This window comes from Lissotriton helveticus, chromosome 1_1 (assembly GCF_964261635.1).
Source record: "Lissotriton helveticus chromosome 1_1, aLisHel1.1, whole genome shotgun sequence".
Lineage (NCBI taxonomy): Eukaryota > Metazoa > Chordata > Amphibia > Caudata > Salamandridae > Lissotriton > Lissotriton helveticus.
In genome coordinates, this window is record NC_136057.1 from 1,782,735,847 (window position 1) to 1,782,757,330 (window position 21,484).

The following is a 21,484-nucleotide window of genomic DNA, read 5'->3' on the forward strand; positions in this document are numbered from 1 at the left end:
GAAAAATGCCTGCTTCTGTCTCCGGAGGCCGTGGTGTGCTGATGGCTGCTGCCTGAGACCGGGGGACGGCGTGGACGCTGAGGATCGCGGAGGGGCGGTGGGGCCTGTCGGGTCCCGCCGGACGTGAGCCCTGTCGCGCCGGAGCGCCTGGTGAGTCTCCCTCGGGTTCCCACGCCCCCCCCCCCCCCCCTTGGCATTCGGGCCGCTGTTGTGCCCTCCCCGGTCCGTTACTGGTCCCGGGTGGGCTCCTTTGGTGGGGGTTTTTGGCCCCCGGTGCTGATCCAGTCCTTCGGGCCTGGTCCGGCCTCGGGAGCCGGGGCCTCGATTTTTTGGGCCTGCCTGGGCTGGGTGGTGACGGGCGGGGGCGGCGGGCGGCTGGCCCGGGGTGCGGTTGGGGTGCGGTGGGGGGGGTCTCTCGGGGGTCTCTCAGGCGGCCCCGCGTATCTCCGTCTAGTGGGGGCTCTGCATTCTCTCCCCCACCGCTGTGTTTCACCATCAACACGCGCCTGTCCCCAGCGCTGCCCACACCTTTGCTACTGCTGTCCATCCCTCATCCTCACGAGCGGCTGGAGGCGGGATGGGCCCACCGGCTACAACGCGACGGAAGGACCCCACGCAGAAGAAGCTCAGCTTCGATAAAACCCCCATCTGCTCGGCCGACAACCAGCCTACCTGACCTGCTGCTTCGGCTAGCCCTGCGCCATTGGCGGACATGGCGGGTATGGTGGCTGAGATGCTTGGCGAGATGCGTGCGGGGTTCAAAGCCATTGACTCCCGCTTTGATGCCCTTGATCAGAAGATGGCCGAGATGGGCGCGAAAATCCAGTCTCACGATAGGCGTCTGGATGTGGCTGAATCCCGAGTCTCTGACCTGGAGGATGGCGCTGCTTCCACGCTGAAACGACTGGAGCGGGTGGAGAAGATCCTTAAGGATGTGGCCATTAAGAACGAGGATTTGGAAGCGCGTAGCAGGCGCAATAACATTCGCATTATTGGTGTGGAGGAGACGACGGCCACTGGCCGCTTTGACACTTTTGTGGAACAGCTCCTGATTGAATTGTTCGGCAGAGACACTTTCACAGCTGGCTTCGTGGTGGAACGGGCACATAGATCCTTGGGTCCTCGGCCCGCCCCAGGGCTGCCACCTCGCCCCATCATTGCCAGACTCATGAACTTTAGGGACAGGGATGCTGCCCTGAAAGCCGCTCGTGAGGCGGGCGAAGTGAAATGGCAGGGTGGGGTGCTTTCTTTCTTTCCAGATTTCACGATGATGGTGCAGGATGCCCGTCGCAAATACACTGGCGTCAAGGCCTCGCTGCGTAAACTTGGACTGCGCTATGGCATGCTGTACCCTGCCAGACTGAGGGTGGACGTCGATGGCAGGTTCCGCATATTTGACTCTCCCACTGAGGCACAGGAGTTCTGCCTAGCCTATAAAAATAGAGGGTCGCCACGGTCCTCGGACACTGCGCAGCAATCCCCACCGAACATGAACTCGCAGGCTAGCGCCGACCTTTTTGCTGAGAGCGGTCAGGGCTGACTCCTGTCTCCCCTTCTCTAGGCCACTCACTAATGCACTGCACTGCTACCTATTTGAATCTCCTGGCAGGGCTCTTACACGCTGATACGATTTGAATGTCGACCTGAATGTTACGTCTGCCCGGCGGAGCGTTGCCTCCCCCCATGGCGCGAGCCGCTTGGTGCTCTTGTCTGAGAGTGTTTCTTTTTTGCGGGACTTACATTGGACTCCTGCTTCTTTATACTGCTGTTGGTATTGTTTTTTGGGCTGGGTGGTGCCTCCGGGGGGTTCACGTGAGGCTGGGTGGTGGGTGGGTGGGGGGGGATGTTTCATGCATTAGTTGGAATGTTCCTGTGCATGTTTTGTTTTTCGTTCTGAGAGATGCCTATTTTGCCGGGGGGCGGCGGCGGATACACACGAGATTGTTCACTGATGTCCTGTACGGTTTTGCATGGCTAGAGTAGGTCAGCAGCCCGGTCCTTCCAAACTGGTTCTGATGTCATGGAATGTTCGGGGACTCAACGACACTAGGAAAAGGAAACAGGTCCTGAACTATGCAGCTCGACATGGAGTAGATGTGTTGTTCCTCCAGGAGACACACCTGGGACCGGCTGATTCCGCTATGGTTGCCAAGGGCTGGGGCGTACACAAGTTCTTCGCTAACTACAGTAGGTATGCGCGAGGGGTAGCCATTTTGGTGCACCGGCGGGTCCCCTTTGTGCACTCTGATAGCGTTCTTGATAAGGAGGGTAGATATGTAGTGGTCACTGGGGCGCTTCTCGGCTTTAAGATTACTTTTGTTGGAGTGTATGGGCCCAACACTGACTCCCCTGCCATGCTCCAGGGTCTCCATGACGTTTTGCTACGCATCGACACTGACATGTTGGTGGTGGGTGGGGATTTTAACTTGTTGATGGACCCTGCACGGGATAGCACCTCTACATCACCGGATTGCAAACCTCGCTCCCGTGCTGTGCTCTCAACCATGTGTGCACACTATCCCCTTATTGATGTCGAAGCCCGGCTTCACCCCCACTCGCCCGCTTACACGCATCATTCTGGATATCATAATACTAGCACTAGGATCGACTATTGGCTTCTCTCCCCGGGTGTGGTTGGTTGGGTGGATGCACACTCTACACTCCCACGTACCTTTTCAGATCACTCTCCTATACTTTTGACTCTACTGGTTCCTAGACTGGGAGGGTACGAGAGGCAATGGCGCTTCCCTGGCAAGGCATTGGCTGACCCAGTTTTTAAGGAAGACATTCGCAAGGCGATAGACTATTTTGAGCTTAACACGGGCACTGTTGACACATGGGCCACATTGTGGGAGGGTTTCAAGGCCACCATCCGGGGGGTGTGCATCACGAAATATGTTGGGTCCTTACGCGAGATCCGAGCCACTATGACTCGTATTGAGGCAGACATTGCCGTGTTGGATAGTTCCGGACTCCCTGACCCTGATGGCGCTTGGGAGACCAAGCGTCTGGGCCTGCTGCAAGACTTCAGGGACGCCGCAGACAGGGAATTGAACTTCTTGCATACGCAACACTCAGCTAGACAACACAGGGAGGGTGACCGACCTGGTAGGCTCCTAGCACAGCTACTGCGCCCCCCCCGGCAGGCCTCCTACATAACTGACTTGGTTGATGACTCTGGCGTTCGCCACCAGACCACCCCTTCCATATGCGCTACCTTCCTGTCCTACTATAAAACACTGTACACCTCCTCCTTGCCTGCAGACCGTCGTGACCCTGTCCCCTACATTGATGAGATAGCCATGGTGTTTCTGGAGAAGGGCATGCAGGATTTCCTTGCCGATCCCATCACACCCGAGTATGTTATTGAGGCTATCGACGCCTTGAAGGGCTCCTCTGCTCCTGGACTGGACGGCTTTTCGGCCGACTTCTATAAGGAGTTCAAAGACGAGCTGGTGCCCCACCTGATGGAGGTGTACTCTGAGGCATTGGAAACCGGCGTCTTGCCTCCCACACTTCGAGAAGCGGTGATCGTGCTGCTGCCCAAGCCTGATCGTGACCCGTCCCTCTGTGGCTCTTACAGGCCCCTATCGCTGCTAAACCTTGACTACAAGATCTTGGCCAAGGTCCTCGCAATCCGCTTATCGCTCCTGGTGGAGCAGATTATTTCCCCTGCCCAATCCGGATTCGTCCCCCACCGCTCCACCTCCTTTAATCTTAGAACTCTTTTTTCTGTCCTGCACAGAATAGACCCTGGCACCCCGGCGGCGGTGTTTTTGGACGCCGAGAAGGCCTTTGACTCCCTGGAATGGCCTTTCTTTCTGTCCGTCATGCGGCGGATGGGCATGCCCGCAATGTTCATCGCCACTGTAGAACTGCTCTATACCGCCCCTAGGGCGCGATTGCGCCTTAATGGCATCATCTCTGATAGCTTCTTGCTCTCGAGGGGCACCCGACAGGGCTGCCCTCTTTCCCCGCTGTTGTATATCCTAGCCATGGTACCATTGGTTCGTCACTTTCAAGAACAACATTTGCATCGTGGCCTCCAGTTTCGTACTGGCCCGCTCCTCATCTCTCTATATGCGTACGATACCATACTCTATGTCCGGTCCCCTGAAACGAACCTGGAACCCCTTCTCCACGAGATAACCCGGTTTGGGGAGTACTCGGGCCTCCGTATCAACTGGCGCAAGTCTGATATTTTCCCTCTTACGCCCGCCACAGAACGTTGGGAATGTCCATTCCCACTCGACTGGAACGCGGACTCTGTGAAATATCTCGGTATCCACATACACCTGGATGCAGTCTCCATGGTCCGCCTGAACTACGGCCGGGCCTTGGACTTTCTGGAAGATAACCTCGCCCATTGGCTTCGCCTTCCTCTTTCCATGGCAGGACGCATAGCTATCATAAAGATGGTAGTGCTTCCCCGTTTCCTGTACCTGTTCCACAATATGCCGATTCCACTAACCAAGGTTTTCTTCACCCAGCTACGCTCCTTGTTGCTGCGACTAGTTTGGGGGGACAAGAATCCACGAGTTTCCTGGCGAATCCTGACTCTGCCCTATGAACGGGGCGGTTTTGGGGTTCCAGACTTTTACCTTTACTATCTTGTTGCTCAGTGCGCTTACGCACACCCCTGGTTTCATCCTGACGCCCGGATACCTCATCTGAGACCGGAGGCGGACCTAGCGTGGCCTGTTCCCCTCAAGATGCTACTGCCTAGGGGCCTGCCCCGTGACCCTCAGGATATCCAGACTGCCTCCACTACTTCCTGGGCTTGGCTGCAGCTGCGTCGACTGCTCCGGAGGGACGTGTTATATTCACCGGCTCTCCCACTTCCGAACCCCCACTGGCTCCCTATCACTTCTGAAACTGTGGTCTGTCGTACTCTTTCCAAATACCAGCTTCGCACCATGGGGGATTTGTTCCCGGAAGGACACGTCTTTTCGGTTTCCGAAGACCACCGTTTTACCGAACGGACGTTCATGGACTCATTCGTTCTTACCCGGTTGAGGTCCATGCTCAGAGCACAGTTTCCCTCTTTCCCGCTTCCTCCCGAAGAATTGGAGGCCCTGACCTTCTTGATACAGTCCCCCAATGGTGCGCATGTTGTGTCTAAGCTGTACAAATTATGTGTGGCGGCACTTCCTGCCTCAGACGCGCGAGTACGTGCAGCATGGGAGGCTGATCTGGGCGGAGCCATCACTGATGACCAATGGTCCACTTGCTGCCAGGCCACCAAGGATGTCTCCAACAGCAGGCACAAACTAATACATTTTAAGTTCTTGCGGCGGCTGTACTTCACACCGGCCTTGGCTCACAGACTTGACCCGTCAAGGCCACATCACTGTCCCAAATGCAAAGCTCCACACGCTGACTTTGCCCACCTTGCATGGACGTGTCCCTACCTGCAGGACTACTGGTTGCAGGTACACCTCATACTGGGTAACATTTTAGAGTGCGTCCTGAGTCCCATACCTGAGATTGCACTGATGGGGTATGTTGTTGACTTTCCCCGCACCACGAGGAAACTTGCTGCCATCGGTTTTCTGCTTGCAAAGAGGGAGATTGCTATGCTCTGGGGTTCTAAACGCATTCCCACCTCAAAAACATGGCTCCGCAGTCTGGCCCAGTGCAACATAAACAATGTGGAATACTCCGCGCAGCTCCCAACCGCCTCGCGCCCTGTCGACATCTGGGACCCATACAGACAGTACATTAGCAAGCTGACCCAGGCTGCGCAGTCACAGGCGGCGAGCTCTCTAGTACCAGTTGGGGTGGGATAGCTGTTCTTCCCCCGACAAGACTGCATTGTCTACTGTGATGAGATTGGCTAGTTATTTCTTCCCGCGCTGCGGCCGGGATGCGGGGTGGTGCCGCAGTTACCCCTTTGGTGGCTGCCTTGCGGAGGGCTGTATGATACCCTGTTTCTTCGCTCGCGGGTCCCCGTTTGCCGTGCCTGTTCCGCTTGCACTCACTTCTTGGTTACACCGGCATCCCGTGGTCACCCATGCAACCGCTATTACCACCTTGTCATGTTCAACGTGTTGTTGGTCGCTCTCTCTCCCTTGTTGGCATTTCTCTGTTTGATGGTTTTTTGCATTTTATTTATCTCTTTGCATCGTCTTTGTACATGTGCATATTACTGACAGAACTAGAAAACGGAAAATGGAGTTTTTTAGAATGTGTTGCACTGCTCATCATATGGTTGGTCACACTTAACTACGATTCATTTTGTATTCCTGTTCATGATGTCGCTGATTTTCTCCACACGCTATGTGACTGTATGCTTATGTGTACCGACCTGATGCGAATAAAGAGATTAAAAAAATAAAATTTAAAAAAAACTCCAAGAAAGGGCCACCGGTGGTCGACTGACCAATAGAGTTCCTCCAAGTAAAGGGGAATACAGAAAAGAACACTGCCTGGATGTGATTTACATCCCCCCCCCTCCTTCCGGCTAGGAAACTCTACATGCAATTTTGAATGGGGACCCTTCCACTAATGTCCCTTTCTAGTAAATTGGCCACAGACAATAAGGAAGAATGCCCAGCGTGCAAATATAGGGTAGAGTCTGAAACTCATGTGCTTTTTGTCCTCCCTGCATACCACTTGATGGCTAGACCCAATATGCAGAAACTTAGGGTTTAGGCACTGTCAAGAGGCCTATAGGATACTAAAATGCGACACCCATCCCCCTATTGTTTTTGCTGTCCAGCACTTTTTAAATGGTATGTGGTTTAGGCGCAGGGGCTTCCTGAAGTGACTCTGCTGAGAGGTTTTTTTTATACTATTTTTATCAAATTACTGTGGGTCTAGTTACCTGGGAACTATGTAATACTTCTCGGTTCTACCCTCCGCTTGATCTTAATAACTTACTAGCCTCAAATGAATTTTACTGTCGTTTTTACTTTATTTTAGGATAATAGTTTGCCATTATTTTTATATTGTAATGAATGTAGATACATGATTGTACAGTCTATTGGGTTTTTTTCTATTGATTGATGATTGTAATGATGCACATTTATGGTCTGAGTTGGCTGAAATAAAGTTATTGACTGACTGAAATTGTGTTCCTTTTTTACCCTAATTTTACTTTGATTTCCTTAAATAGCTGCAATGGTGAACACATATTTGCACTCAGTTTTCATTCGCGTCCATTATTTTAATGTATAAGACATGTTATTTCTTATAAGGCTAAAACTTAGGAAGTGTTCACATGAAAATGCACTGTTATTGACGGAAATAAACGTGGAAGTTATGCTAATTGCAGCTTCATTTTTCATAGGACCCAAAATATAAATTAGGATAAATTTAGAAAAAATATATATGGATAAATTCAGACCGAAATGGTAATTACCTTTAAAAGCGGGAACCCCGGTATATTCTATTTGTACCAGTATCCACTAATATTGTGATGAAAATTGCTAAAATATTATTTTGCATTATATTTACAAGTTTCAGAAAACTAGCAATTTTGCTGCAGACTGTATTATGCAGGAAGGCGTACGGCTAAACCAGAGGTTTTACCCAAAGTCTTGGACCTATGCCAGGATTTTAGATTGCCACTCAATAGTTAAATTTAGTTGTCGTTTTTGTATATGTTGAAAATTTGGATTGGATCCTGACCACCTGGACTTGCACTGCACACTCCTAGGCTAATCTGTGATTTGTTATGATTTGTATGTACCACACCCTTAAGACAATGGTACTTGTGTCTCTACTGTATCAAGATTTGCAATTACTCACCTGGGAGATAGTCTGCTGCCCCTGCCTCCTGATTTGTAGTTAGAGGTGGCAAATGCTTTTGCCCTATTCTGTGGTTAATTTCAACCTTATTCAATCCACATGGTTTAGATACCCTACCACTATAAAATTTATATTGCCCAGCTTCAGCAGTGTACAGTGTTTTGTGTAGCATATAGACTTTGATGGGTCGGTAAAGGAGTTCCAAGCAATGGATATGCATGATCAATCCTTTTGTTGACCTCCTTCCCCCAGTAGATTACTCTCCACATCTGGTAATCTAGCTGAGTACACTTGCAACTGACTCTGCCAGATACAAGCTAAAGCGGAAGATTGCTCTGCCTTTCCCCCCTCCTCGATGTGGTCCAGCCACCAAAAGAACCCCCTCCTGGTTGTCTTCCTACAAGAAGAGCTGTGTCGATAAAGGGAGACCTTTCTTCAAATGCGAGGCCTTAAGACAATATAAAGCCAAGTAATTGAGTGGGCCATGGTAGTTTGGGTTACAGTCTTCAGATTTTCCATAGAAACGCAAGTTTTTTTTGGTGTGTTTTTTTTTACCCCCTTTCACTTAGGATTCGGTCAATGTCCCAACCCGAATCGGAAAACCAGTCGTACTGTATTCATTCTACAACCCACTGAACTCTATTTGAGCGAGATGCGTTTCAGGTAACAATCAATCCCTTGATATTTTATAGGGGTAATTAGTGGAAGTCGCAAAACGTCTCTTTAAGGAATAGAACATTCGGAACCAAAGGGTACATTTTAAAGAGTTTATCTTTAAATCCAAATTGTAGTCTAGTGCACACAATATGAAATGTAACCACAGTGAAGATAAATAAAATGTTCACCAAATGTGTAAATTAGAGGAGCCACTGTGACATGATTGCTGTTATAAATCTATAACAATCATATCCTCAGGCTGCTACTTTTAAGCTGTAAATGAAGACCCATGTTAAGTATCGAAGATGGTACACATCCGCATACCTGTTTGAAAAATAGGAGTTCTTTGTACAGTGACACAGCGAGGTATGCTGTTCTCTTCGCTCTAGACCATCTTCACTGGTAAGTCAGCTGGCGAAGGCTAAGTGCTTCCTGTTCCAGTAGCCTTCACTTGAAATGGGAGATATGACTTGAAATATGGTTCTTCTTGACCTGCCCCGGTGTTACCTGGTGTGAAAATTCTCCTCTACCCTTCACTCTCTGTGCTTGACTTTTATTACATAATCTCGTTGTTAGGAACGCTCAGCAAAAGCAATTAACAGAAAATGGCCTCTGCCCTTTTCGGTTATTTTCCTTTTTCCGAGATTGTGTTATTTTAGATAACAATAAACGAGACACATAGTTGTCAACCATATCAAAACTCTTAAACATCTACACATTTATATAAAATGAAGTTGTTGGCATTGAGATTAACCACTCCAGAAATATTCATGGAAGCTTCACTATCACGTGATGGAACATAATATAAACGAAATATGTTGCATATTAATTACACATTCAGCATTTTGATAGATTGACTGGCACATGTAACTCTAGCAGGGAACTTACCAGAGTAGAAAAGAGACAATATTCAAAACAATGGCGTGAATTGGAGATGTGAGAAGGCTCACCAACCATAGAAGTTGCCTCAAATCTTCGTTCATTGCAACGCTGTGTTGATTTCCATCCTGCTCCCCATACTCATCCTGTTGGGGAGTTTCAGCGTTAGTCAGACTGTGTCTATGACGGACCCTGGGAAATGTTATCCTTTGACATGGGTCTTGCGCTGACTTCTCTTCTTCAATTCAGAGGCTCTAGAAAGTTGTGGCCATTGTCTGCAAGAGCTCTTAAAGGAGTATTGTGACTGGTCCGTGATCAGGATGTCTTTTAAGTATACAATTGGTCTAATTCGTCTGGCTTTGATATCTCCATTACTGGACGCAATACTTTTGTAAAGCACCCTGGTGCTGCAAAAATTCCGAAAGGTGGAGCCTTGAATTCGAAACCTGGTGTTTTAAGCGAAACTAGAAAAATCACTGGTGAGGAGGAAAAATGGGTATAGCCCGGTAACCATCCCTTGGGTCTAGACACACCGTCCAGTGCCGAGGCCGAAGGATAACCCAGAGTCAATCGATTTCCTCTATCCTGACATGATTGAAAACCAACCACTTATTGACGTTCTTGAGGTTTATCACCCGGTAATGACTTTTATCCTTATTTTTATCGAGAAAGTTGTTGCCCAGGAACCATAGAAGATGTTCCACTGAAGGAACAGTTGCACTTTGCATCACCAGCACTCGCATTTTCTGGTCCATCAGTTCCTAGTTTGCACCTGGAAATGTGATTGGACTTGTTCTCTGCCACTGCCTTGGCGATTTAATAGAATTCCATGTGGAAACCCTTGGTTGTTTGATGTTCTCCAGCTTTGCTGGTCATTCCCCCATTTGTGTGTAAACAAAGCCAACCTCCCTGCTCATTTCTTACACGAGAAGAAGTGTGAGAGACATGGCTTAGTTGTTGGTTCCTCTGAAAAATCATGTCCTCTTTTGGCCCCGCAGGATGAAAAATGGCCAAAACTGACTCTGTTCTTGCCACTGACCTCGACTCCAGTGGAATTTCCTGTAAGAGTCATGATTTGAGAGCCTCTTAACAGTGACGCTGCAGTTTGCATTTCCCGGGCTTATTATGGCTTACTCGGCCCAACCTTATAGGGTGTCCAGGGAAATGTCACTTTGGCCTCTTCTGTCATGTCATGTTTGTTAGTGGGCCAAAACGCAAAAAAGCTTGCCTGGCAATCCCCCAGGACTTTTCCATGCCCTACTTCTTGTCTTTGACACATTTTGCTGAGAAGGTAGACATCCATCCATCTATTCTGATGTTGTTGCCACCTTTCCCTCCACCGTTGGATGGGGCATTCCTCCCAGAAGCATCCCCTAACCTATTTGACCAGGGATTTCCACAGACACTCACCATGTTTTTTGCCACCTCTTTGGCCAAAAACCATTGGGAAGACCGCAGGCGGGGATCCAGCATACCCGGAGATCTCTCATCCCACTTGTCTTCAGCCTCCTTCCCCTTGTGGCAGTTATGCTCAAGGCTCAGATGCCATGGTCTGACTGCTCACTCAGAATTATCTTGGGATTCCTCTTCATCTGTTGCTTCGTCTGTGATAGGAATGAGATGTGAACATGACTTGGAAATCTGAGCGGTAGAACCGCTTTCCGTCTCGGTCCAGGGGGGGATCTGGCCATTTTGTACCACTTAGTAAAGGCTTGCCTAAAGCTGTCAGCGGCAACAGACAGCGAGGATTGGTCACTCTTTTCTTTTTGCCTTAACCTTCTCTGGAATCTTACCCTGAATCCTGCGGGATCCTGCCTATGGAGGGGTTCAGGGTGGTTAGTTGCTAACCCGATAGGCTTTAGGGCCGTTCTCACCACTCTATATTGACGCATCCACAACCTCCGATAAATTTCATCCCATTGATGTACTTCTCCCCCCTCCTCCGTTAGGGAATCCTAGTACCCTCTCTAAATAGTGCTTAGGTTCAATATACACAATAACAAGCACATTAAAGGCCCTTTTATCTGTTTCTGAAAGTATCTGTAACCCCCTCAATGCAGATTAAAATGCCTTCCCAGGCTGTCGGAGATTTGTACTGCTGCACAATTTGGTCTAAGGTACCATAACACTGTTAAAACAACACCTCTCACAGTCATTCAGTATGGTGACACTCCTGTAATATACTGTGCCAAGAACGTAAATCACTTACTAGTCGCACAAATCAGACATCCGGCATCCTACACTGCACCCTGGCAGGGCTTTTTAGCCGCATGCTCTGATTAGTGCTGGACAGGCTACGCATCCCTCCACACCAGACAGGGCAGACGCTGGCCACGTCATAGCACTCCCTCAAACCCCCCCCCCCCCCCCCCATCCCCGCCCCCCACTCACACACTATTCTAAGTAGTTGCCTGGTTATGCATCACACTGCATGAGCTTGATTGCCCGCTACGGCTCTAAGGACGGGGAAAGACTGTCATGTACAGTACAGTTATGAACATACAGGCATTTGCTCGGTTATGGTGCTCTGGGAGCAAATCTATATTACAGAAGCAGCAAGAACAGCTTTTACAGTCTTTTCTGCAATACGTACTGCGTGAAAGTGAAAGTTAGCAGCAAAGCAGCACCAAGTGGCACCATCGGCAGTACTGTCAGAATTTGCAAATGTGCTTTGCATTGCAGACTTCAAGGCCCACCAGAGCAAGAAGGCGAGGCTCCCAAACAAAATTATTTGCAGCAAGTGAACGACCGATATGTTATTCTAGTGTACTGTTTCCTGCACATACACTTACTCAGTTAGCACATTTATGATAGAAAGGGATTTAAAGCTCTTGCCTACCTACAGATAGGTTTTACCTGTCTTATCAAAGGCTTATTCTGGTCAAAACGAATATTTAGAGTTGGTGTTGGGTGAGCTTATTACTAATAAGTGGTAGTCTTTCTCGTCAGTCTAATTTGTTTGCTTATTATTTCATGGGGTTCGTTCCTCTTCTTGTGATTGTCCCTCATCTAAAGCATTGGTGCATTACCATCCTTTGGAATGGATTACTTGTAGCCTTTCAAGGAACACATCCGAGAACTACTTTTTAGGTCTCGCCAGTGACAGCGCATGCGTTCTCGCTTCCAAGAGATATGTATGCAAGGGGCATTTAGCCCGCCCATTACTTAAAATGTCCTGGTTTCATTGTCCCTCTTATTTGCTGCCAGTTGGTCAACACCTGTCTGGCTTTACTTCTCTTCATTCGACTGGAGCATGGACCATGTTCTGATTGGTTCGGCTTCGTTGCTGTTCTTCCATTGATTGCATTGTGATTGAGGTATTACTTTAATTTTTACTTCTTCCATGTTGTCCTTGTTGAACTACTTCCCTTTTGTAGCTATGTTTTACTGTGCCTCACATACTCCTAGGAAGCTCTCCTTTGCGAAGGATGTTTATTATGACAACAGAGGTTGTTTGCTCCCATCTGTATTTTTACGAAGACACAGACATGGGCGCAAGTGCTTTCTTTATGGGATAGGATTTTTTGACAAATGTCATTTTTTACAATTTCTGGAATGATTAACTGATTTGCTTAGAACTACAGGGGAGTTGTGCTGAGAACTAATCAGCATTGGCAAAGCGAGTAGGTTTCGCTTTTGTGACTATTATCTCTGTTGACTTTTGTTTATGCTGTACAGCATGGGCCTTGCCAACTTAGACAGTGAATTGTAGCCATGCTGTATAGCAGCATGCCTAAAATAATGATACTAATGGGACCGTGATGCATCCAGCACTAATGCACTTTTTTCTTTAAAAAAAAAACTCCTTAGCCCTGGCTGCATCATACCACTTTTTAAAAATTAGCTTTCAGCGCATCTCAAAAGAAAACAGGGAACTGCGCGACAAGCTCGATGACCAGGAAGGGCGCTCAAGACGGAACAACATCCGTATCATAGGTGTGCCAGAATCGGAAGACACAAGGGCGATGGACCTCTATGTTGAGAACTTAATCAAAGAGACTCTGAAACCCAAAGGCCTCTCCGCCTTCTTCACTGTGGAAAGGGCACACCGGGTACCGGGCGGGCGCCCTAAGACTGGAGCTAACCCCAGACCGATAATAGCGAGACTCTTCAACTTCAGAGATCGGGACATCATCCTACAGGCAGCAAGGACCTCGCCTCCCGTCAAGATCCAGAACGCGACGCTTGCATTCTTTCCTGATTACACGGCCGAGGTGGCACGGAGGAGGAGAACCTTCTTTGAAGTGAAAAAAGAACTGAGAGCCAGAGAAATCCCATACTCTATGCTCTTCCCGGCCAAACTCAGGGTCGTGGCTGACAACAAGACTTGGTTTTTTGATTCCCCGGAGGTGGCGCGGGACTGGCTGGAGGGATGGAGGACGGCGGGCATCCCTCGTCGCTCCAACAGACAGAATAAACACCGTACTGCAGGCTCCCGACAGAGCTCGCAAATCAACGTCGAAGACACAGAGCTCCCATCCCCGTTGGCCGAACATCAGGAGGACAGTGCGGACGGAGAACAATGAATCTCTGCAATTATTTGATTGAACCGATGGAGACGAAGACTGGCAAGGCCGCCATGGACACTGGGTGGACGGGCCTCCGCAGCTGAGGAAGGGGGCCGCTGACCACGGAGGAGCCTTCACCCCAGCGAGCAAGTACTATGTTATGGGTTGGGATCAGGCACTCTGCTGAGTTGGGGGGGCGGGCAGTTTGGAGTCCGTTGAGCAGGGGGGCAGGGAGGGGGGGAGTTGGGGGTAGGATGGGGTTTTGGTACTTAGTTTCTACACAGGGTCAAGATAGCTACGATGGGGCACACGAGCACAGAATAATAATGTTACGATACTGCACGCGGGGTCACCGCACGGGCCTCCTGGTCCTCCACGCGCGCATATCTTCCATCTACATACCCGACCATGATGGGGGAGGGCACTGATGTAGGGCAGGCGGCCCCGTTACACCTCATGTCTTGGAACGTAAGGGGTCTGGGTGATAAAATTAAACGGGGGCTGGTCCTGCAAAGTATAAAAAGATTAAACCCTGCCCTGGTCCTGCTACAAGAAACGCACCTCACCGGCACGGCCGTAAAGGCCCTGGACAGGAAAGGCTACAGTATGATAGTTCACTCTGAGTTCACGAAGGGATCCCGGGGGACCGGGATATTAATTCACCGCTCTTCCAGGTTCATAACCCAATCAATAGCAGTAGACACACAGGGGCGCTTCGCAGCGGTGCATGGGCAGTGGGAGGGGAAGCCGCTTAACGTGGTGTCGGTATATATCCCGCCGGCACTACACACCATAGCCTTCCCGGAACTGGGGAGATTCTTATTAGACCTTCCAGAAGGGGATCTCGTCATGGGTGGGGACTTTAATGCAGTGGCACAGGACTCCCTAGACCGACACTCAGTGCGTACACAAACAACGGGACACTCCAAACTACATGACTTCATGGAAGCGCAGGGCTTAGTAGACATATGGAGGCGAGTCCACCCAGCTGACCGGCAGTACACATACTACTCGGCAGTCCACGACAGCCTATCGCGGATTGACTATTTTCTGACGTGGGGAGGGGGTCTCCTTACTTTCGCTGACTCTCAGATTAGACCGCGAGGGGTTTCCGACCACTCCCCGCTGACACTGACACTGTCCAATCAGGAACGGACTTTCAGACGAGTCTACCCTATATACCAGAGTTACCTCAGGGAACCAGGCATAGCCAAGGCTTTGAAAAATGATACACGCTCCTACCTCACCGAGAATGTGGGATCGGTGGCGTCGCCTACAATACTGTGGGAGGCCTATAAAACAGTACTCTGCGGACAAGCGATTTCAGTGATCACACAGCGCAAACGCACACAGCGTCAAGAACTGATGGGCCTAGCGGACCAGCTTGACAAGGCGACGCAGGACCACGAGGGGAACCAGACTAGGGACACCCAGCATGCGCTCCGACTAGCCCAGCAGCGTCATACCGACTTTCTGCGCCATAGAGTGAAGGAAAATATGTCAGCAACTGCGAGCAGGGTGTATGACGTAGGTGATAAAGCAGGGAAGCTTCTGGCGTGGCTGGAGAGGGCGCGGGGAGGGCCATACTCCAACTGAAGGACCCTAGTGGCGAGATACAAACCAGTCCGGCACGGATAGTGGAACTCCTGGCGGACCATTTCCACTCCGTGTACTCCCCTGACTATGAGGTCACACGAGCGATGGCAGAGAGCTCTCTCATAGGAGTGCCGACCCGCGCTCTCTCCCCAGACCAACGGGATGAGCTTGACTCCGACCTGACGGCGGAAGAAATACAGATGGCCGTAGCTGCACTACACCCAGGGAAGGCACTAGGCCCCAATGGTGTGCCGATAGAATGGTACAAGCTCATGTCCGAAACGCTCTCCGCACCATTGCTCGATATGTTCCAGGAGTGTCGGGTGCAGGGGCGATTGCCTCCTGACCAGCGCACGGCCACAATAGTCGCGATACCTAAGCCCGGCAAACCCCCTGAAGAGTGCGGATCATACCGCCCGATCTCCCTCCTTAACGCCGAAAGTAAAATTCTTGCGAAAGTGTTGGCCACCAGGCTACTGTCCCATCTAGCACACCTGATACACCCAGACCAGTCGGGCTTCATGCCACACCGGAGCACGGCGCTGAACTTGAGACGGCTACATGGGGTGCTGGTCCGAGCCCCGCAGCTGACGGAACCGGCAGCGGTACTGTCACTAGATGCTAAAATGGCTTTTGACATGGTGGAGTGGCACTATCTTTTTGCGGTCCTGGAACGCATGGGTATTGGCCCGACGTTCATATCGTGGGTCAGACTACTGTACACCGATCCCGTGGCGCGGGTAACCGCGAACGGACATATTTCAAGGGAGTTTCCGCTGGCACGGGGCACGAGACAGGGATGCCCACTCTCGCCACTACTGTTCGCCCTAGTAATAGAGCCCCTGGCCACGATTATCAGAACCACCCAGCTGCTGAAAGGCATACAGTGGGGAGGTGGCTGGGAGGATAGGGTATCCCTGTACGCCGACGACATGCTCGTCTACCTCATGGACCTCGTGAACAGTATCCCGGTCTTACTGGCACTGTGCGAACGCCACGGTGCGGCTTCCGGTTACAAACTTAACTGGTCCAAGTCTGTACTCTATATGGTGCAGGGTGTCCTTCCAGCATTGCCTGAGGATTGCCAACTGCTCGTAGAACACATCTCCTTTAAATACCTAGGGATACAGATTACAAGGGACCACTCAACCTTCCTTGAACTGAATCTTAAGCCCCAACTAGACAGACTCAAATCAGACGTGCGCCTCTGGAGGAATCTCCCCTTGACACTTCTGGGTAGAGCAGCGCTCTTCAAAATGATGGCGCTACCTCGCTTCCTCTATGTTCTGGAGAATACGCCGGCGATGGTCCCCGTATCCTTCTTCCGCCAAGTGTCGGCACAACTGTCCGGCCTTCTGTGGGGAGACAAACCGGCCAGGGTGGCGCAGTTGAAATTGACTAGGGACTGGTATAGTGGGGGGATAGCCCTCCCAAACCTTGAAATGTACTACTGGGCCGCGCACCTCAAGGTGATCAACCAGTGGGTCCACGCAGCACAGGACGACCCTGCATATGAGGCGGATAGACGCCAACTGGGCATGTCCACCCTTCTGGCCCCACTCTACAACAAAAGTATGGCGAGGAAGCTGGAGGGGCCTACCAAACACACGGTGGCCATCTGGCACAAAGCGCAAAGACGGCTGGGATGGGAGGGAGTGATTACTAAACTCACGCCACTATGGGATACCAAAGCCCTCGGTAACCTGCGTTGTTCAAAAGGGTTTGATCAATGGGATACCATTGGGATCTCTACGGTGGGCGACCTGTGGACAAGGGACGGCGTGCTCTCCTTTGCGACCCTGAGGGAGCAATACAACCTTGAGGTGACCGAAACATACAGATACATACAAATTAGGCACGCACTCCTGTCAGTGTTAGAACCAGGTGTTACCCTTCCGGAGTCGGCTCCGTTAGAGGACCGACTGCTTACGGATTACATGGAGTCAGGTGCTACCTCCCTCACTTACCGCAAACTGTTAAACAACCTGCCGGATCCCCTCGGGAAACTGAAGGAATACTGGGAGGACGAGATGGGGGACCTGGTCGAGGCGGAATGGAACGCAGCCTTGGCATCACCCAGGGAGGCAGGTATTTCCACCCGATTCAGGCTGGTCCAATTCAAGATACTGCACAGGGTCTACTACACCCGCACGACACTATATAAAATACACCGAGCAGACCACCCGTATTGCCTGAGAAACTGTGGGGAAGAGGGTACATTGTTCCACACTATATGGACCTGTCCAAATATACGGGACTACTGGAGGCGTGTAACACGCACGATCAGTCAAACCCTCCGGAACCCGTTCACCCCTGATCCCAGAATCTGCCTTCTAAATGTGTGGGGCCCAACAGACTTATCACTACATGCGAAGAGTTGGGTGGTCATTGGCGTAATGATGGCAAAGCGGGATATTGCCAAAAATTGGGGGGCACCTGAGGCACCCACTCTGGCGCAATGGTGCAGAAATATGGACGTGCTTATGGTGACAGAGAGGGCAGTGTATCAACAGAGACATAATCCGCGCAAATGGAATAGAATCTGGACACCATGGAACACATATAGGGGGGACATTTGTGAGCCTCTCCCTGAGGAGGAGGATGAAGACAGTTCAGGGGATGAGGAGGATCTGGAGTGGGGGGGGGGGAGGGAGGGATGGGACCCAGGTATAGAGCCTGTCACAAGGATTTGGGAAATGTAAGTACAGGCGAGAGTGTTAATACCAGTAACTGCGTTCAGAGTGGCTAGAGGCCCATGCACACACCGATGTTGCATTGGACTACTGCGCCGGATCGTGAACTTTGACCCTTGAAGTAGCAAGTTTTAAGTTGGGGGGAGTTAAATGCAAAAGTTGCTCTATTGATCGCAAGCAGCTGAATGTTGACGCTGCTCTGCTGATTGCCTAACTGTCATTTAATACCATGTGATGGCAACGAGAAAAAATAAAATTAAAAAAAAAAAAAATTTTTTAGCTTTAGCCACATTGCAACCATCTGCGCTGCTGTACAGCATGGGTATAAAACATTGCAAAAGCCTGTAGCTCTCATAGGTGAGACCTATTGGCTTTGCCCATGCTTGTTTCTTTTAGTGCTCAATGGGTGTCAATGTATTTTCTTTCTGTTTCCCCCTCTTAGCACTAGCCATGTCGCACCACCAGCTCATCTGTGGCTTCTCTTGCACCACCTTCTCCTGCGCCTCTTTTTTTTGTGTGGCTTTTTTCTCGCACACCCATCTCTTTTGGTGCTCCCTCCACGTTCCCATGCGGCTTCTGCCACACAGCAGACTTTACTTTGTATCCCCTCAGCAGTGCTGTTGCTTGTCACCTTTATTCTTTTTAAAGTTAGATTTAAAAAAAAACTTTTGTATAGCCTAGCGGCTTCTTTTTAATATTGTATACACACTTTTTTTTTTTTTTTTTTTTACTGCTCTTTGCTTTCTGCCCATGCTGCTCGCCATCAGTCATCAGCTTTGGAAAAGCCACGTTCAGCAAAAGTCTTTCAATGGCGAGCCATATTGGCTTTGCACGTGTTTATTTTCTTGCATATCATCCTTCTGTGTCTTCAGCAGTGATGTCTTACTTGTAATTTGTCCCTGAAACTCCAGTCTAAATGTGAAATTTAAAGTATTCTTAAACTCTCGACCTGTGCTAATTATTTGGCAGTTGTTTGTGCAGGATCAAGGCATGACCTTTTGAAGCTGTGCTTTTTCTTCATGTTCATGAGACTGGATGCACTGGTCTCCGCTTTAGCCCATTGGTTTTGCTTCTGTCTAGGGAGAAGTGCTGTGGAATTGTTTGCATTGCGTGTTCCTCTGGAGCAAGGGTCTTTTCGTACATGTTTTGTTTTAAAGCCTTTATTACACCTTGCCTTGTTCGCAGCGCTGACTCTAGTTTCTGTTCCGAAGTCTCACTTTCCAAGAATTCTGTGCTAAAATTCTTGTCGAATATTCTTGTGATGTGTAATTTCGATTTTGACGTTGGAGTTTTGTGATCTGTTTCATCCAGAGCAATGTCTCTTTCAGTATCTTTGATGGCAGATGTATTTGCTGCAAAAGGCTTTTAGAGCTCATTCGTTTGCGGCCATTAGTGGAGTTTTGTTCATGAATTCATTTGAAGCACGTCACAGCTTGCTTTTACCTTCACTCGTCTGGGGGGCAAAGACCTGACGTCTTTCTAGGTCTGGTGTTTTTTTTATTTATGCCTGACATGAAACTAGTTCTCTTTCAAAGAACCCCTGGCTTGAGATATTGATCTTGGGTCAATCATATTGATGGCTTCCTGCTTTTCAGAGTTCTGCATTCTGGTTTTGAGTCCTGTTAAAATCAGGTTCCTTGAAATGTATGTCATTGGTAACCCTTTGTCCTCATTTGAGTCCCTCTCGAACGTGACTTTAGCCTCTCTGAAGAAGAATATATATCAGACTGGGGACTTGGCTTGCCCGCTGCTTTTTTTTTTTTTCTGCAACTTTAAGTGTTACATATGAATCTCCCACAAGCTGTACACCTGGTGTTATTGGCTAATGCAAACATCTGTTACAAATCCTGTGTGAATTGGATTGTCAAAGAACTCAACATTATGCTATTGAACAAATCTTAGTTGGAGTATCTTACGTAGCCTTCCACCACAAACGTTGTGGCCAACCTCAAAATGCACAAGGAAATTATCTTGTGACCAGTTCCTATAAATTCCTTGAAAAACTGAGTTTACTGTGACTCCAACGTTGCTTTTCATGTGCTGTTTAGGGTGAACCTTTTGCATTTCCCTACTCTATTGACCAGGTTGATGGTAATCAAAACTTGCTGTGGTGTACAGTAGAGACTGTTATTTCTGATGTTGGCAGATTGTCAAAAAGGGCATTTTGGATATAGGCTGAGGTCCCAAATGATAGTGACTAGTGATCTCCTGTTTATTTTAACCAGTTACTGCTGAGCCTGAAGAGATTAAAGGCAATGTTTAAGGCATTAACTCCCTAGCACCATTTTGTACCCAGATTTAAAATCCATCCTATTAACTAGTGCTCTTCTTCAATGCAGGTCCCACAGCACAAACCTCCAGTAAGTGTGAGCCTGCCACACAGTCCGGCAGGCATGAGGATAAATGTGGTGAACCACCAGCCGCTCAACCAGGTACCACTACATACATTGTCTTATTCAACAAACTCTCCAATTACATACCATCCATAATTTGGGTTATGCTTTTCTTTTCATTATTCCATCTTTCTGTGCCTATTTCTTTTTTCGTGTTTCTATCTCTCACCATCTACCTCCTTCGCCCTTCTAACTTTTTGTCCATGGTGTCTTCTTCGATATGTCTGCCTCTCCCTTATCTTGCATCCATCTGTGTTTTTTGCCTTTCACACATTTGCTCATCCCTATGTCCTTCTTTGGCTTCTTCCATCCTCTCCTTTTGACTGACTCTTTTCGTTTTTTCTTTTCTGTTTTCCACCAATGTGCTCCGATTCCTCTTACCCACTTCTTCTGCCTTTCTCTTAAACTGCTATTTCTGTCGCTACCTTTCAGCCTTTCTCTCACTCTTGCTATTTCTTCTGTGCTCTACTTTTCTGCCTTTTGTTCTCTTCTCTATGCATCTCTTTCTGCCTCTGTTAATGTTTCCTCCTTCTCTCTCTGCTTCTCCTTCCCTTTCTCCCACACTGTCACTTTCTCCTTCGACCTGTCTCTCCTTCCTTTGTTCTACTCTCAGCCCTGTTCATCGGTGGCTCCTGTGCAATATGCCTCATGTCTCCCTCCAAGATGCCTTTTTCTTGATTTCTACTACTGCCATCTGTTCACTTGACTCCTTAAGTGGTTCCTTGCCAAGGGTGTAATCTCTCAGGCATGACTTTATCTCCCCGTGCAGAGCCTAGAAGACCTGGAAGAATATGAAGATGAGGATGAAGAGCTTACCACCCCTATTCCGAGGAAGCAGATGAAGGTGGGCCCAGCGAACAGCTTCCTTCAAAACCGGGTATGTGGTGGTGTTGTATGACCAATAAGGGCTAATGACATATGGTACCCTTTAAGGACAGAAATGTATTAGGTATGCTGGTTCTACAAGATGGCCACTGAATAATATCATTTGCTGTAACAATTTAAT

The 21,484-nt window shown here is 49.1% G+C and overlaps 1 protein-coding gene across 2 annotated transcripts in view; it reads left to right on the plus strand.

Moving 5' to 3' along the window:
- Positions 1-21,484, plus strand: part of POLDIP3 (DNA polymerase delta interacting protein 3) — a 130,905-nt gene that overhangs the window by 20,152 nt on the left and 89,269 nt on the right. For both annotated transcript variants that reach the window (XM_078640358.1, XM_078640353.1), the window contains exons 3-4: positions 20,425-20,517; positions 21,248-21,355. In XM_078640358.1, the coding sequence (XP_078496484.1) occupies positions 20,425-20,517; positions 21,248-21,355 (201 nt within the window). The remainder of the gene's footprint in view (positions 1-20,424; positions 20,518-21,247; positions 21,356-21,484) is intronic.